This window comes from Callithrix jacchus, chromosome 12 (genome assembly GCF_049354715.1).
Source record: "Callithrix jacchus isolate 240 chromosome 12, calJac240_pri, whole genome shotgun sequence".
NCBI lineage: Eukaryota > Metazoa > Chordata > Mammalia > Primates > Cebidae > Callithrix > Callithrix jacchus.
In genome coordinates, this window is record NC_133513.1 from 23,984,641 (window position 1) to 24,002,429 (window position 17,789).

The following is a 17,789-nucleotide window of genomic DNA, read 5'->3' on the forward strand; positions in this document are numbered from 1 at the left end:
CCCTATTGAATCTAACGATTATGTGCCTTGGGGTTGCTCTTCTTGAGAAATATCTTTGTGGTGTTCTCTGTATTACCTGGAGTTGAATATTGTCCTGCCTTGCTAGATTGGGAAAGTTTTCCTAAATAATATCCTGAAGAGTATTTTCCAGCTTGGATTCATTCTCTTCATCGTATTCAGGTACACCTATCAAACGTAAATTAGGTCTTTTCACATAGTCCCATATTTCTTGGAGACTTTACTCGTTACTTTTCATCCTTTTTTCTCTATTCTTGCCTTCTTGTTTTATTTCATTGAGTTGGTCTTCAAGCTCTGATATCCTTTCTTCTGCTTGATCAATTCGGCTATTAACACTTGTGCACATTTTGCGAAGTTCTTGTGTGGTGTTTTTCAATTTCGTTAATTCATTTATATTCCTCTCTATATTGTCTATTCTTGTTAGCATGTCGTCAAACCTTTTTTCAAAGTTCTTAGTTTCTTTGCATTGGGTTAGAACAAGTTCTTTTAACTCCCAGAAGTTTCTTATCATCCACCTTCTGAAGCCTGATTATGTTAATGAAACACAGTCCTTCTCCATCAGGCCTTGTTCCGTTGCTGATGAGGAACTGTAATCCCCTGTAGAGGGAGAGGCGTTCTGATTTTGGGTATTCTCAGCCTTTTTAGGCTGGTTTCTTCCCTTCGTTATAAATTTATCCATCTGTCATCTTTACAGTTACCGCCTTTCTAATTAGGTTTCTGAGTGGATGTCCAATTTATTGATTCCCAGCACCGGAATCTGAGCAACCCACTGCGCCGGCCAAAACAGGAGCGTTAAGACTGATGGTGCTCTTCTGCCCGGGAATCTCCTGTCTGGCTTCCTTCTTGAGTCCATAATAGGCGACTCTGCCTTCCCAGAGCTCCAAACGTCGGTCAGAAGGGGAACCAGTCCCGTTTACTCTGTACCAAGAGCTGCCGCACCAAGGCACCAGCAAAACTGCTGCACCGGCCACAAGAGCTGCGCTGGCGACCCATGGGGCTCCTCCACTGGGAATCTTCTGGTCCGTGAGCGACACAAATTCATCTGAAAGTGTGGCATTTTCTCGTTCTCTGCGCTTTCACTGGGAGCTACGACCCTGAGCTGTTAGCAATCAGCCATCTTGGATCTCTCTCTGTTTTCTGTTTTGTTTAGAGACATGGTCTCTCTGTGTCACCCAGGCTGGTGATCATAGCTCACCGAAGCCTCGAACTCTGGGTTCAAGTGCTCCTCCTACCTTGGCAGGACAGGAGTAGCTGAGACTACAGGCATGTGCCACCATGCTAATTTTTCTATTTTTTGTAAAGACAGGATCTCACTAGGTTGCCCAGGCTGAAGTGCAGTGGTGTGATCATAGCTTGCCACAGCCTCCAACTCCTAGGTGCAAGTGATCCTCCCTCCTCAGCCTCCAAAAGTGCTAGGATTACAGATATGAGCCACTGTGCTGACCTGTGCTCTGTACTTTGGAAAGGAGTCACTAAATTCAGGGGAAGGGGGAGGGAGTGGGCAGGGGGAAGGGAGTATTGTACTCTACCCCTCCTGGAGAGAATATATATTGTTTGGAAATCTTCTGTAAAGGAAGATATGTCTCCTCTCCTCCATTTATTTATTTATTCCATCATTTATTGACACAGTATGGACTCCTGTAGATTTGGGTTGTAATCCAGTTCCATATTATCTATTCTCTTGCTTAAATTCTTCTACCTTTGGGCACGCTGTCAGTTAGCACCTGTGTGCCTTTGACATGTCAACTGTATGTGTTTTTTTTAACTTTTGTCTATTTTCTGGCACTACAGGATGCCCCAGCCCTAGAATCAGCCATTTCTCTAAAGAGCTCTGTTTGTGTTTTTTTGAGATGGGGTCTCACTCTGTTGCCCATGCTGGAGTGCAGTGGCATAATCACACGCCCAGCTAATTTTTTTATTTTGTAGAGACGGAGTCTCCCTATGTTGCCCAAGCTGGTCTCAAACTCCTAGCTCAAGCGATCTTCCCACCTCAGCCTCCCAAAGTGCTGGGATTACAGGAAAGAGTCACCATAACCTGGCTCAAACTCTGTTTTTTTCAATGGAAGAATGGTATTTAGAAACCAAGGTCTGGGCAGGGCATGGTGGCTCATGTCTGTAATCCCAGCACTTTGGGAGGCTGAGGTGGAAGGATTGCTTAAGCCAGGAGTTTGAGACCAGCCTGGCCAACATGACAAAACACCTCTACTAAAAATACAAAATTAAAATACAAAAATTAGCCAGGTGTGTTGACATGCACCTGTTATCCCAGCTACTAGGGAGGCTGAGGCAGGAGAATTACTTGAACCTGGAAGGCAGAGGTTGCAGTGAGCAGAGATCACGCCACTGCACTCCAACCGGGGCACTCTCAAAAAAAAAAAAAAAAAAAGGTTACATAAAATTTAAAAATAAACCAAGATCTGAGCATATATAAGCATTTTTATTGCTATGGTGGTTGTTGTTCCAGGCATTATCCAACTAGTTTCTACCCTGGAAAGTCTTGCCTGACTTCTGACCACGCAGTTCCACTGTTGTTATACTGCTTCCTGCTAGGATACTCTATTTCCTAGTCTTTTCTGGAGGCTCTCTGGTCTCTGTCTGCATGCCTGGCCCCTGACCCCTGGCCCAGCAGAGATTTCTGTAGGGAAACACCTGACTCTGGAGCCAGAGGCAGCCAGTCCTGGGAGCTGCCTCTCCAGGTGAAGAGCATTATCAACAAGCAAATAGTTGGCACGCACCTGGAGACCAGGAGCACGGCAGCAAGGGCAGGAGGGGATCCCGCCACACCCCATGCAGCCTCCTGCTCCTGGGCTGCATCTGACCAAGACGGTTTCTTGGGAACACTGTGTCCCTGTGCCCTGGGGTGAGGTCTCTCCCTCAAGAGCCTGGATTGAGCTGGTTTGCTCTGCTCTGTTCCTTCCCTGTGGCCACAGCCCTGATCCCACAAGGTTTATAGACTCCACGGTGTCTGCCCAGAGCTGTGTCTTCCCTCCGGGGCTTTGCCTGTGCTAGGTCCCTGCCTGGTGAGCCCTTTCTCCTCCCCACCCTGTAGACTTAGCCATCACTTACTTGTTCATAAAATCTCAGCTTAGGCTTCCTTTCCTTCAAGAAACCTTCCCCTGACCTGCTCCCCACTTTCCGTGGGGACCTAGGTGCCACCTACCCATGCCTATCTCTGTCAATGCTCTTATCGCCCATTGTAATTTATTCATCAAATATTTACTAAGTGTCTGTGTGCTCTGTGCCAGACCCTGGGCACAGAGCTAAGAACAGTAGCAGCCAAGATTTTTTGAGTATTACAGTATGCTAGGCATCCACCCCTCACCGCAGTCATGTAAGGGGGGTGCTGGTATTATCTGGTGTTACAAATGGGGAAAGTGAGGCACTTTCCCCAAACTCACCAGCTGCTAAGGGACACAGCCAGAACTGAAATCAGGCAGGCTGGCTCTGCAGCCTGTGCTCTTGACCTCTGAGCTCTTCTCCTTCCAGACAGACAAGGTCATGCTCCCTCCCTGGGCTTATGGTCTAAGCAGGAGGCAGCTAAGTGAGCAATTATGTCAAGAAGATGATTTCAGACCAGACGCAGTGGTGGATGCCTGTAATCTCAGCATTTGGGGAGGCTAAGGCCAGAGGGTCACTTGAGGCCAGGAGTTCAAGACCTGCCTGGGCAACATAGCAAGACCCCGTCTCTACAAAAAATTTTACAAATTAACTGGGTGTGGTGGCACATGCCTGTAGTCCCAGCTGCTCAGGAGGCTGAGGCAGGAGAATCTCTTAAGGCCAGGAGTTTGAGGTTGCAGTGAGCTATGATCTGCTATTGCACTCCAGCCTGGGCAACAGAGTGAGACCCTGTCTCTACCAAAAAAAAAAAAAAAAAAAAAAAAAAAAGAAGGAAAGATGATTTCAGATTCTGAAGTATCTGATAAAGAAGATAATAAACTGGTAGAAGGGCCAGGCGCGGTGGCTCATGCCTGTAATCCTAGCACTTTGGGAGGGTGATTCCCTGAGTCAGGAGTTTGAGACCAGCCTGGCCAACATAGTGAAATGCCGTCTCTACTAAAAATTCAAAAATTAGCTGGTCATAGTGGCAGGTGTCTATAATGCCAGCTATTCAGGAGGCTGAGGCAAGAGAATCACTTGACCTTGGAGGGGGAAGGTTGCAGTGAGCTGAGAGGGCACCACTTCACTCCAGCCTGGGTGAAAGAGTGAAACTCCATCTCAAAAAAAAAAAACCGAACTGGGCGTGGTGATGCCTGCCTGTAATCCCAGCTACTCAGGAGGCTGAGGCAGGAGAATCACTTGAACCCAGGAGGCAGAGGCTGCAGTGCGCCAGGATCTCACCACTGTACTCCAGCCTGGGTGACAGAGCGAGACTTCATCTTGAAAGAAAAAGAGGGAGGGAGGGAAGGGAAGGACATCTTGGAAGAAGAGGGGGTTGACAGGACTCGACTCTCCAACCTCTGCCATACTGGAAGCTGCAAAAGCAGCCCTGTCTTGTTCTCGGTGTCCCTAGCCCAGCACCCACATCGACAAACATTTACTGGGTGGAAAAATGTGGTTTCTTCTTCCTGCTTCCCCTTGTGCTATTGAGGAAACCCAAGCTCAGAGGTTGAGTAAGCAGCTCAAATCTGTTGACAGTGGCAGAACTGGGGTCGGCCCCCATATCCCATTTCACAGCCTGCCCTGGACCAAGTCATTCTGCAAGTCCACAAGCTGAGAAAAAAAGATGCAGGAAATGGCTTCCTTATCTGAAAACGGGGAAATTGCACCTGACCTCCTAGGGTTATTTTGAGGATTAAATGAGATCATGTATACGGAAAGATTCAACAGAGGTCTGGCCCATAAATGTAGCCCAATGAGGCCGGGCGTGGTGGCTCACGCCTGTAATCTCAGCACTTTGGGAGGCCAAGGTGGGTGGATCAACTGAGGTCAGGAGTTCAAGAGCAGCCTGGCCAACATGGTGAAACCCTGTCTCTGCTAAAAATACACAAATTAGCTGGGTGTGATGGTAGGTGCCTGCAATCCCAGCTACTCAGGAGGCTGAGGCAGAAGAATCATTTGAACCCAGGAGGAAGGAGGCTGCAGTGAGCTGAGATCGAGGTCAGGAGTTCAAGACCCGCCTGGCCAAGATGGTGAAACCCCGTCTCTACTAAAAATACAGAAATTAGCCAGGCATGGTGGTGGGCACCTCTAATCCCAGCTACTTGGGAGACTGAGGCAGAGAATTGCTTGAAGCCGGGAGGCAGAGGTTGCAGTAAGCCAAGATCATGCTACTGTACTCCAGCCTGGATGACAGAGTGAGACTCTGTCTCAAAAAAAAAAAAAAGTCGATCAGTGAATGTTTGCTGTGGATCCTAAGGCTTCAAAGACGATACTGCATGGCAGGGGATTTTTTGTGTGTATGCATCATTTCATATACTTACTCTCATTCTTTTCTGTTTTTATTTTTAATTTTTTACAATTTAGGTATTTATTTATTTGATACAGGGTCTCACTCTGTTGCCCAGGCTGGAGTGCAGTGGTGCAGTCACAGCTCACTACAGCCTCAATCTCCCCAAACTCAGGTGATCCTCCTACATCAGATGTCCCTCCAAGTACCTGGGACTACAGACACTCACCACCACACCACTCCTGTCTTTTTTTTTTCTGTAGAGACAGGAGTCTCAATATGTTGGCCAGGCTGGTCTCAAACTCCTAGGCTCAGCCAGGCACAGTGGCTCATACCTGTAATGTCAGCACTTTGGGAGGCCAAGGTGGGTGGATCAACTGAGGTCAGGAGTTCAAGAGCAGCCTGGCCAACATGGTGAAACCCTGTCTCTGCTAAAAATACACAAATTAGCTGGGTGTGATGGTAGGTGCCTGCAATCCCAGCTACTCAGGAGGCTGAGGTAGAAGAATCATTTGAACCCAGGAGGAGGAGGCTGCAGTGAGCTGAGATCATGCCACTTCACTCCAGCCTGAGCAACAGAGTGAGACTCTGTCTCAAAACAAACAAACAAAAAAACAAAAAAACTCCTGGGCCCAGGCTATCCTCCTGCCTTGGTCTCGCAAAGTGCTGGAATTACAGGAATAAGCCACCATTCCCAGCCTCCTCTTATTCTTAATAAATAAAAAAAAGAACAATATAAAAACATCAAGAGAATTTTTTTAAAGCTGCTTACTTTGGAGACTTGAGAACATGCATGTTGGCAGAACAGAGTCTGATGAACTCCAGCACACCAGTCAACAGAAGAGGCAAGCAGGAATTCTCTCCTGAGCCTTTTGGTGGATCCAGGCATTCCTCAGCTTGTGTCTGAAGGCCTCTGCCTCAGTCTTCAATGGGCTTCACCCACTGAAGCAAGACAGATACTGTCTTTGCTTCTGTGTCTTCTAAGGACACTTGTCATTGGATTTACGGCCCACCTGGATAATCCAAGATGACCTCATCTCAAGATCTTTAGTCACATCTGCCAAGATCGTTTTTCCAAATACAGTCACATTCACAGGTTCCTGGGGTAAGGACATGTCTCCTTTAAGGCTTATGTGGGACACATGAAAACATCTAAGTTCTTTTTCAGCCAGGAGCGGTGGCTCACGCCTGTAATCCCAGCACTTTGGGAGACCAAGGCGGGCAGATCATCTGAGGTCAGGGGTTTGAGACCAGCCTGGCCAACATGGTGAAACCCCATCTCTACTAAAAATACAAAAATAAGCCAGGCGTGGTGGTGGGCACCTGTAATCCCAGCTAGTTGGGAGGCTAAGGCTGGAGAGTCGCTTGAACCCAGGAGGCAGAGGTTGCAGTGAGCGAACATGGCGCCACTGCACTCCAGTCTGGGTGACAAGAGCAAAACTCCACCTCACCAAAAAAAAAAATTCTTTTTCTTTTTTTCTTTTTTTTAGAGACAGTCTCACTCTGTCAACCCAGGCTGGAGTGCAGTGGCTCAGTCATAGCCCAGGCAGCCTCGAACTCCTGGGCTCAAGCGACTCTCCAGCCTTAGCCTCCCAAGTAGCTGGGATTACAGGCGCCCACCACCACACCCAGCTAATTTTTGTATTTTTTGTAGAGATGAGGGTCTCACCGTGCTGTCCAGGCTGGTCTCAAACTCCTGGCCTCAAGCAATTCTCATACCTCGGCCTCCCAAAGTGCTGGGATTACAGGTGTGAGCCACCATGCCCGGCCAGAAAGTTTTTTTTAATAACTCATGGCTAAACCAGAGAGCCTTAGCCGCAACTCCAGAGAAACTCCTTCCTCCCACTTTTCCAAGGGAGCCAGAGAATCCCCTCTCTGGTTTCTGCAAGATGATGGGCAGAATGACCTGTTGCTTGCCTCTCCCTTTTGGAGCCCTTCCAAGGAGGAAATGAAGGGCCAACAGCAGACAGTTGGGGGAGGCATTGTCTGTGGTGGTCCCTGCACTGCAGCTGATGCTGTTTCTTGCAGGAACTTCACATCCATCTTCTACCCTCATTATGGTAACTGTTACATCTTCAACTGGGGCATGACAGAGAAGGCACTTCCTTCGGCCAACCCTGGAACTGAATTTGGTGAGTTTTGGTTTATCCTGGGGCCAGAGCCATGAGGCTTTAACCACCCCCACCATGTGGGACTGAAAGACCATCAGCTGTTGCAGGGTGGGACTGAGGGGCACGGAGGCTGGCATCAAGAGGAGTGGCCACTACTAAGGCCCTAATATGTGCCAGGGGAGGCCAGGCCAGGTGTTCCCTCCCCCAAGGCTCAGAATCCCTGGGGTAGCGACTGGTGTTCCCATTTTGCTGATGAGCAAAGTGAGGCTTTGGAAGCAGCACAGCTTAGTGGTCAAGAGCTCAAGCTTCAGCCAAGCATGGTGGCTCATGCCTGTAATCTCAACACTTTGAGAGGCCAAGATGGGAGGATTGCTTAAGCCAGGAGTTCGAGACCTGCCTGGGCAACATAGCAAAACCCCATCTCTTAAAAAAATACCAAAATTAGGCCCGGCACAGTAGCTCACGCCTGTAATCCCAGCACTTTGGGAGGCCAAGGCGGGCAGATCACCTGAGGTTGGGAGTTCAAGACCATCCTGGCCAACATGATGAAACCCCGTCTATAATATAAATAAATAAATACATAAAATAAAATACAAAAATTAGCCAGGCATGGTGGTGCATACCTATAGTTCCAGTTACTTGGGAGGCTGAGACAGGAAGATCGCTTTATCTGGGGAAGTCAAGGCTGCAGTGAGCCATGATCACACCACTGCAGCTTCACCACTCACAGGGCGTTCCTGAGCTCCAGACCAACCTTCTCAAGGCCTTGGTTTCCCCATGCATAGATTAATATATAGTAGCAAAGTAGAGCATCAAAATTGTATCTACATTGTGAGCCATTAGGATGAGTAAATGGTATATGCCTTGTGAGTCATTATGATGTAATGTGGTAAACTGTTTCACCCGCCTAGGAAGTAGGAAATGCTCCATATATGCTGGAGCTCCATTAATGCTCCATATATTCTGAGCAGTTTTAAAACAACTTGTCCAGGACCATGCAGTTAATACATGGACAGAAAGATATCACATGTGCTTACCTGTAAGTGGGAGCTAAATGACTTGCACACGTGGACATAGTACCAAAGGATGGACATCGGAGACTTAGCCAGGTGGAGGGCAGGAGGCAGGTGAGGGGCAAGAAATTACTTAGTGAGTACAGCATATATGATTCTAGGGATGATTACAGTAAAAGCTAGACTTCACCACTGTACAAAACTCCATGGAACAAAGCTGCACTTGTGCCCCTTACCTTCACACAAATTAGAAAAGGAAAACAAATACATAATGCTTATTAGTCTCTTAGTCCCTCTGTCTCTCTGCTGTACAGTTCTTTTTTTCCTTTTCTTTTCTTTTTCTTTTTCTGTTGCCGGGGCTGGAGTGCAATGGCACGCTCTCGGCTCACCGCAACCTCCGCCTCCCATGTTCAAGCAATTCTCCTGCCTCAGCCTCCCAAGTAGCTGGGATTACAGGTGCATGCTACAATGTCCGGCAAATTTTTGTATTTTTAAGTAGAGATGGGGCTTCACCATGTTGGTCAGGCTGGTCTTGAACCCCTGACCTCGTGATCTGCCCACCTCAGCCTCCCAAAGTGCTGGGATTACAGGCATAAGCCACCACGCCCAGCTGTTTTTTGTTGTTGTTGTTGTTTTGAGTTAAGAGTCTCGCTCTGTCACCCAGGCTGGTGTGCAATGGTATGATCTCGGCTCCCTGCAACCTCCATCTCCCAGGTTCTAGCAATTCTCCTGCCTCAGCCTCCCGAGTAGCTGAAATTACAGGCACCCACCACCACACCCAGCTAATTTCTGTATTTTTAGGAAAGACAGGGTTTCACCACGTTGGCCAGAATGGTTTCAATCTCTTGACCTCGTGATCCACCCAACTCAGCCTCTCAAAGTGCTAGGATCACAAGCGTGAGCCACCGCGCCTGGCCTGTTTTGTTGTTGTTGTTTGAGACAAGGTCTCACTCTGCTGCCGGTGCAGTGGTGTGATCTAGTTCACTGCAGCCTCAACCTCCTAGGCTCAGGTGATCCTCCCACCTCAGCCTCCTGAAGAGCTAGGACTGCAGGTGTGCACTACTATGCCCAGCTAATTGTTTGTAGAGATGAGGTTTCACCATGCTGCCCAGGCTGTCTTGAACTCCTGGGCTCAAGCAATCTGCCCTCATTGCCCTCTCAAAGTGCTGGGATTACAGATGTGATCCACTGCACCAGGCTGTACAGTTCTTCTTCTCCTTCTTCCTCCTCCTCCTCCCCTTCTTCTTCTTCTTCTTCTTCTCTTCTTCTCTTCTTCTCTTCTTCTCTTCTTCTCTTCTTCTCTTCTTCTCTTCTTCTCTTCTTCTCTTCTTCTCTTCTTCTCTTCTTCTCTTCTTTTCTTCTTCTTCTTCTTCTTCTTCTTCTTCTTCTTCTTCTTCTTCTTCTTCTTCTTCTTCTTCTTCTTCGACAGAGTCTTGCTCTGCCACCCAGGCTGGAGTGCAATGGCATGATCTTGGCTCACTGCAACCTCTGCCTCCATGGTTCAAGCAATTCTCCTGCCTCAGCCTCTCGAGTAGCTGGGACTATAGGTAGGCGCCACCACACCTGGCTAATTTTTTGTATTTTTAGTAGAGACGGGGTTTCATCATGTTGGTCAGGCTGGTCTTGAACTCCTGACCTCAGGTGATCCACCTACCTCAGCCTCCCAAAGTGCTGGGATTACAGGCGTGAGCCACCTCGCCCGGCCGAGGCTGTACAGTCCTTAAAGACAGAGACACACAGAGAGAAGCTGAAGGAGTCTATGGAAGTAAGGAAGTGGGGCATGGTGGATGGCAGATCCTCTCCCTTGGGGCTCATGTGTTGCACTGTCCCCTAGAGAAGGACTGGTGGACCCAGGTTGGCTGTGACTTTTGGGCTTGTGAGCTGGGCACAGGTGGGAGTGGACCCCTCCTCCCTCTCAGGTTCTAGAACCCTCTCAGGTTCTGACCTCTGCAGCCACCAAGAGGCAAGCTGTCATTCAGTGACCATCAGGGCTGCTGGCCAAGAGGGGGCAGGTGAGCTGAGTGTCTTTCTAGCTTTGTGCTGCTAAAAGCACTGTCACAGAGGTGCCAGTCAACTTACTCCCCAAGGCAGATGAGTACAGTCCGGGAGCCAGCTGCTGTGTCAGAAGCACAGCAAAAGCACTTCCTCACTGGAAGACCTCAGACAAGTCCCTTCCCTTCTCTATGCCTCAGTTTCCCCATCTGTAAAATGGGGACAATACTAGTACCTATGTCATGTGGCCCTTGTGAGTATTCAAGGAGCTCATGTTTATTTTATTTCATTTCATTTCATTTTTGGAGATGGAGTCTTGCTCTCTCACTCAAGCTGGAGTGCAGTGGCGTGATCTTGGCTCGCTGCAACCTCCACCTCCCGGGTTCAAGTGATTCTCCTGCCTCAGCCTCCCAAGTAGCTGGATTGCAGGCGAATAACACAATGCCCAGCTAGTTTTTGTATTTATTATTATTTTTACTTTTTTGAGACAGTTTTGCTCTGTTGCCCTGGCTGGATTGCAGTGTCATAATCTCGGCTCACTGCAACCTCTGTCTCCCAGGTTCAAGCAGTTCTCCTGCCTCAGCCTCCCAGGTAACTGGGATTACAGACATGGCCAACCACTCCTGGCTAATTTTTGCATTTTTCAGTAGAGATAGGGTTTCACCATGTTAACCAGACTGGTCTTGAACTCCTGACCTCAAGTGATCTGCCCACCTCAGCCTCTCAAAGTGCTGGGATTACAGCTGTGAGCCACCATGACTGTCTGAAGAGCTCATGCTTAATGAAGCCCTTAGCACAGCACCCAGCAAGCAGCAAGTGCCCAACTAGCCCTTATTGTCCTAACCAGAGGGACTCAGCTCCATGTAGCTCAGGACCGTGATGCATGGGAGATTGGGTCCAGTCCCTTCTCTCAAGAACAGTCAAGTGGGGAAGGAAGACAGACAATAAAAGAAGAATCACACCAACGAGACAGGTACTTGGAAGGAAAGTTCTGGGGCTAGAAGAGCATACAGCCACGACCCTGAGACCTCATCTGAGCCATCAGGGAAGGCTTCTGGAGGAAGCAATACTGGTTGAGATCTGAAGGAAGAGCATGTGTTTCTAGGGGAAGGGAAGGGGCAGAGACAGCATTCCAGAGAGAGGGAACAGCACTCCAGAGCAAGGAACAGCATTCTAGGTAAGGGAACAGCATTCCAGAGTGAGGAACAGCATTCCAGAGTGAGGGAACAGCATTTGCAAAGGCACAGCAGAAGGTCGGAGGCACGGAGCCAGGACAGCGAGGGCACCTATGGTGTGAGGCAGGGTGGTGTGAGTGGGCTGCGGTCATGCTGTGCCTCCTAGATCCACCTGCTGATCAGAAGAGATCACAGTGAGGAGGCTACATCAGAGCCTGCCTTGGAGATGACAGGGGCTTTGCAGAAGGCAAGCAGTGTGTTTGCAAAGCGGAGCAAGCCTCCTTGGCAGTCCCTGGAGGTCCCCTGGCTGGAGGGAGCTCAGGGAAGTGGATAGTGGCATCTCCTTTCTGCCTCAGGAGCAAGTTCAGGCAGCTCTCACCCCACCCTCCCCACAGGCCTGAAGTTGATCCTGGACATAGGCCAGGAAGACTATGTTCCCTTCCTCACGTCCACGGCTGGGGTCAGGCTGATGCTTCATGAGCAGAGGTCGTACCCCTTCATCAGAGATGAGGGCATCTACGCCATGTCGGGGACGGAGACGTCCATCGGGGTACTTGTGGTATGGCCGGAGCCCAGGGCAGCCCAAGAGGGTCTGAGGGTGGGAGCCCACCTGTCCAGGGCCAACTTCCCTTAGCCTGGGAGGAGGGGATCTGGGCCCCCAGCCCTCTCTGGCCAGCCTTCGTTTTGTCTGGAAACCCCCCAGGGTGGCCAAGCTTTAGGGGAAGGTGAGCCTCTGGCACTCCCTCTGGTGCCTGCAGGGATCTACAGCCCTCCGTCCCCTCTCAGCATCCCCCGTCCCTGCATCCTTGATGGAAGGACATGCAGAAGTGGGTGACCAGGGCCCACCTCAAGCAACCCCTCTAAACACAGGACAAGCTGCAGCGCATGGGAGAGCCCTACAGCCAGTGCACCGTGAACGGCTCTGAGGTCCCCATCCCAAACTTCTACAGTGACTACAACACAACCTACTCCATCCAGGTGGGAAGATGGTGCACACCTCATGCAGGGTGGAGGGGGAGCCATCCAGGCTTATGGGGCCGAGGCCTTAGTCCTCCGGGAAAGCTGGCCCCAGCAAGGCTGGCTCTGCTGGGCTTTTTTCAGCGACTACGGGGCACCCTTAGGCCTGTGGGACCAGTCACTTTCCTGGGCTCTCTCACCAGGGCCTAGAACTGCCCACTTCTCATCCCCACTTGGGCATGTGCACCCTTGCGCATGCCCAGGGGATTATAGGGATCTTACTCTGGGGTTTCCCAAGATGAAAACAAAAAAACAGCAGCTAACACCATCAAGCTCTCCTTTCATGTGAGATGCTATGCTAAAGGCTGGTACGAATTCCATCGTTATTTAATCCTTCCACCCCTTCCCCTCATGAATCCATAATCTACTGATGACAGCAGCATGTGTTGATGAACTAATAATAGCAGGCTTACCATGTGTTAGGCAGTCACTGTTGTAAGTAATTTGCATGTATATTACATCATTTAACTCTCACGACAACCCTAAGATGTCAATGCTATTATCATTCCCATTCCCATTTTACAAATGAGGAAATTGGGATTTTCAGACCCCAATGCAAATGCATCATCAGTTTACCTGAGAAGTCCCTCTTTTTTTTTTTTTTTTTTTTTTTTTTAAGAGATTGCCGGGCAGGGTGGCTTACACCTGTAATCACAGCACTTTGGGAGGCTGAGGCCGGTGCATCACTTGAGGTCAGGAGTTCGAGATCAGCCTGGCCAACATGGTGAAACCTCGTCTCTACTAAAAATACACACATACACAAATTAGCCAGGTGTGGTGGCATGTGCCTGTAGTCCCAGCTACTTGGGAGGCTGAGGCAAGGTAATTGAGTGAACCCGGGAAGCAGAGGTTACAGTGAGCTGAGATCGCACCACAGAACTCAGCCTGAGTGACAGAGTGAGACTCTGTCTAAAAATAAATAAAATCATAAAATAAAAGAGAGACAGGGTCTTGCTCTGTCAGCCAAGCTGAAGTGTAATGGTGCCATCATAGTTTACTATAGCCTCAAATTCTTGGATTCAAGCGATCTTTTTGCCTCAGCCTCCCTAGTAGCCAGGACCATAGGCATGAGCCACTGTACCTGGCTAATTTCTTAATTTTTAAATTTTTTTGCAGAGATAGAATCTTGGTATGTTTCCCAGGCTGGTTGCGAACTCCTGGGCTCAAACAATCCTCCCACTCTGGCCTCCCAAAATGCTGAGATTATAGGCATGAGCCACTGTGCCCACTGGAAGTCCCTCTTTGTATCTGCTCTCAATCCCCCTTGCTGTAGCTGGAGGCTTCCCTCTTGTCCTGATCTCCAGAGTTATCCCAGACCTGCCCCTAGTCCTGGCCCCCTTAGAGAGGGCAGACTGAATTCTTGCAAGGTGACAAAAATGACCGCTCGCTGATACTCCCTCTCGCAGCCCAGTCTGCCTTGGCAGATCCGTACGTGGAAGCATAACAGGAGGGCAGCCCAGTGCCTGCCTCAGTGTCTGGGTCCCCAAGCATGGCATGGCTTGCCCTTTCCCCTTAGTCATAGGAAATGACTCTCCTGGTGCCCGCCTGCCCACCCATTGCCTGGCTGGTTTGGCCACTTCCTGACTGGAGGGATTTCTGTCCATTGTGGAGGACTCTAGGCATCATCTGAGCCTCTAGAGGGACAGACAGGGCAGTGCGTGGTAAACACAGAGATGAAGGCCCCAGCCCAGAAACCTCATTCCAGGAGAACTGTGCTTCTTGTTTCTTCCAGTGTGGTAGCCACGCTGGCCAGAAAACTTAGCCCAGAGGCAGGCCCTGCAGGAGCTCTACACATCCACACTTCCACTCCAACAAGGAACAGGCTTGAGCCCACCCCAGCCTCCATCACAGGGCCTGGGAAGGACTCCCACTTTCCAGATGAGACAGAGAGGTCTGCAAGAATATAAGATACCTTGGCGGGATGTGGTGGTGCACGCCTGTAGTCCCAGCTACGCAGAGGCTGAGGCTGGAGGATGGCTTGAGTCCAGGAGTTTGAGGATGCAGCGAGTTATGATCCTGCCACTACACTCCAGCCTGGGTGACAGAGTGAGATCCTGTCTCAGGAAGAAAAGGAAAATAAAAAAAGAGGCTGGGTGTGGTGGCTCACACCTGCAATCCCAGCACTTTGGGAGGCCAAGGTGGGCGGATCACAAGGTCAGGAGATCGAGACTATCCTGGCTAACATGGTGAAACCCATCTCTACTAAAAATACAAAAAAATTAGCTGAGTGTGGTGGCTATCTGCAGTCCAAGCTACTTGGGAGGCTGGGGCAGGAGAATCGCTTGAACCCAGGAGGCGGAGATTGCAATAAACCGAGATCGCACCACTACACTCCAGCCTGGGCGACAGAACGAGACTCTGTCTCAAAAAAATAAAAAGGAGTGGGGGGGTGCCAGGCACGATGGCTCATGCCTGTAATCCCAGCACTTTGGGAGGCTGAGGTGGGTGGATCACCTGGGGTCAGGAGTTCGAGACCAGCCTGGCCAACATGGTGAAACCTGTCTCTACTAAAAATACAAAAATCAGCTGGGTATGGTGGCACGTGCCTGTAATCCCAGCTACTCGGGGGAGGCTGAGACAAAAGAATCACTTGAACTCAGGAGGTAGAGGTTGCACTGAGCCAAGATCACACCACTGCCCTCCAGTCTGAGTGACGGAGCAAGACTCCATCTCAAAAAACAAAAAAGAATATTCCAAAACCCAGCTCTGGCTCCTCCTGGCCATGTCATTTAATCTGCCATCCAGCCCCAATGTCCTGCCCTCAGAGAGCCCACAGACTCGTTAGGGGCAAGAGAAAGGCAGGACGTAGGGGCCTGGGAAGGAGCCGAAGGAGGAGCAAGAGAGGAGGACGTGGTCGCAGGTGTGGAGGGTGGGGCTGAGTGGAGAGCAGTAGGGAGGAGCTGGCCAGGGCTGGATCCGGGAGCCCAGGGTAGTCAGGACCTAGGAAACTGAAAAGGCAATGAAACACCAAGAACCGCTTCCCAGGCACCTGATGTGGCCCTGAATCCTCCCTCCCAACCTCAGGAGACAGGTGTCACCAACACTCTGTTTTTTATCTGAGTAAACCCAGCCCCAGAGGTTCATGACTTGCCCTAGAACACATAGTTGGTCTCTGAGTGGACTGAAACCAGGTCAAAATGACTTGAAAGCCCAGTATTTGGGGCCGAGTGAGTGGAGACTCATCACTTCCAGTCACCCAGAGGCTGCCCTGGGAGCCTTCTTCTTCCTCGCCCCACCAGGAGACGTGCTACAGACCAGCAGGCCGCCACTTCCTCCGTCATGGGCTGTGCGTCAGGACACTCAGAGAGCATCCTTCTCCTGGCTTTCCCTGCGCAATTCCCTCCGGAAGGAAGGAGCACAGAGCCAGCCCGACAGGCTTCCTTGGCGGCCTTTCAGGCTGCATCTGTGTCAAGTGCTCAGAAGGAGGCTGGCGTCCTCATCATGAGAGCTATCTAAGCATTGGCTTTATTATTAGGGGCAAGCTGCTCTTCTCCATAGTGAGGGGTGAGGACCCCAGCTCTGAATGTTGAGACCTGGGATGCTGGGGTCTGACCTGGGTCCCTCTGCAGGGTCTAGGAACCTGCTATGAAGCCAAAAGCGTCCAGGACTGTGGGGTCCATAGCTGCAGGCAGGTCATCTCCTCCCTGGAGCATCTCTGCTAGCTCCCCTAGCTCCCTTGCCTGGGCATCACTTCTCCGGACACCCCTGGTGCTGGAATGGGGACATCACCGACCATGCCTGTGTTCTCTCCTTATGAACCCCCACCCCCCCACAGGCCTGTCTTCACTCCTGCTTCCAAGACCACATGATCCATCACTGCAACTGTGGCCACTACCTGTACCCACTGCCCCGTGGGGAGAAATACTGCAACAACCGGGACTTCCCAGACTGGGGTGAGTGGGGTACAGGGGGATTGGTACTCCAGCCAGCTGCAGCCACAGAGGCACTGACCACAGAGGAGGGGGCAGAGCTCAGTGCCCTCAGCAGAGCCCAGAGATGTGCCCAGGGTGGCTCCTTCACAGTCCAAGGTCCCTCCTACAATCCCCTCCCACGACCCCTTTCTGCAGGAACCCAGGCTTCTATCTACACCTCAATTTCATGGAGCATGGGCTTGAAACACATAGGGGCGGGGTGCATGTGTCCTTGCGAGCCTGTGTCTGTGTGCCACACAGTTGCTCTCACATGCACAAGCCTAGCCGTGTGGCTGCTGACATGTGTGTGCCTGCACTCATGTTTCCAAATGCAGGTGGGCAAAGGCATTTCCACGCTTGTGTCCAAATGCACAGGAGCCATTGGTGTCTGCGATAGGTAGCTGTATGTAGGTTTATGCACAGGCACACATCACTTGGAGGGTCTGCGTTTGTGCCTCTGGCTTTTGTGCACTCACGTGGTGGTCTGGAGTCCAGCCACTGATGAATGTTGTCAGCAGGGTGCGGTGGCTCATGCTTGTAATCCCAACACTTTGGGAGGTCAAGGTGAGAGGATCACTTGAGGCCAGGAGTTCGAGACCAACCTGGTCAACATGGCAAAATCCCGTCTCTACCAAAAAAAAAAAGTAAAAGCAAGAATGTAAAGAATGCTGTCAGCAGGAGCCTGACCACTTATAACCAACACAAACTGATGGGAAAACTTTATTCCTTCCAGTCACCTGCCCTTTCCCTTTGTTCATGACCTCATAAACCCGTCTACTAGGCAGGGATGGGGACGGCCGGCAAAGGGAAAGCTGCTCTGACCTCCCTGAGGTGGGCCCCAGGCCAGGCTGGGGTGAAAGGGCTGGAGGTCGGGGCTGGGTGGGGAGCAGTGATTCTTTATGACACCTCCTCCCAGCACCTAACCACAGGGCCAGGAGAGCAGAGGAGCCAGCCAGAGACTCAGCAGGTGACAGGGCCACCTAGAAGCCACCCCCTCAAAGCCTCTCAGCCGCCTCTCTGTCTCCTGCACAGCCCATTGCTACTCAGATCTGCAGATGAGCGTGGCACAGAGAGAGACCTGCATCAGCATGTGCAAGGAGTCCTGCAAGTGAGTTCGGGCACGTGGGCGCAGCGGCAGGCAGGCACAGAGGGGCACCACTGGCAGG

At 50.6% G+C, this 17,789-nt stretch overlaps 2 protein-coding genes across 3 annotated transcripts in view; one reads left to right on the top strand and one right to left on the bottom strand.

The window, feature by feature from the left end:
- SCNN1B (sodium channel epithelial 1 subunit beta) overlaps window positions 1–17,789 on the top strand; it is an 82,432-nt gene that overhangs the window by 60,380 nt on the left and 4,263 nt on the right. The window contains exons 5-9 of one of the 2 annotated variants that reach the window (XM_035267186.3): window positions 7,433–7,536; window positions 12,091–12,254; window positions 12,566–12,673; window positions 16,488–16,605; window positions 17,656–17,731. In XM_035267186.3, coding sequence (XP_035123077.3) covers window positions 7,433–7,536; window positions 12,091–12,254; window positions 12,566–12,673; window positions 16,488–16,605; window positions 17,656–17,731 — 570 coding nt within the window. The remainder of the gene's footprint in view (window positions 1–7,432; window positions 7,537–12,090; window positions 12,255–12,565; window positions 12,674–16,487; window positions 16,606–17,655; window positions 17,732–17,789) is intronic. The other variant, XM_035267187.3, reaches the window with a different exon arrangement.
- COG7 (component of oligomeric golgi complex 7) overlaps window positions 1–17,789 on the bottom strand; it is a 114,164-nt gene that overhangs the window by 11,465 nt on the left and 84,910 nt on the right. Inside the window, exons 18-19 of the transcript XR_008475379.2 lie at window positions 17,100–17,251; window positions 14,625–14,766 (exon numbers count right to left, since the gene is read on the bottom strand). The gene's annotated coding sequence lies outside the window, so the exon portion shown is untranslated. The remainder of the gene's footprint in view (window positions 1–14,624; window positions 14,767–17,099; window positions 17,252–17,789) is intronic.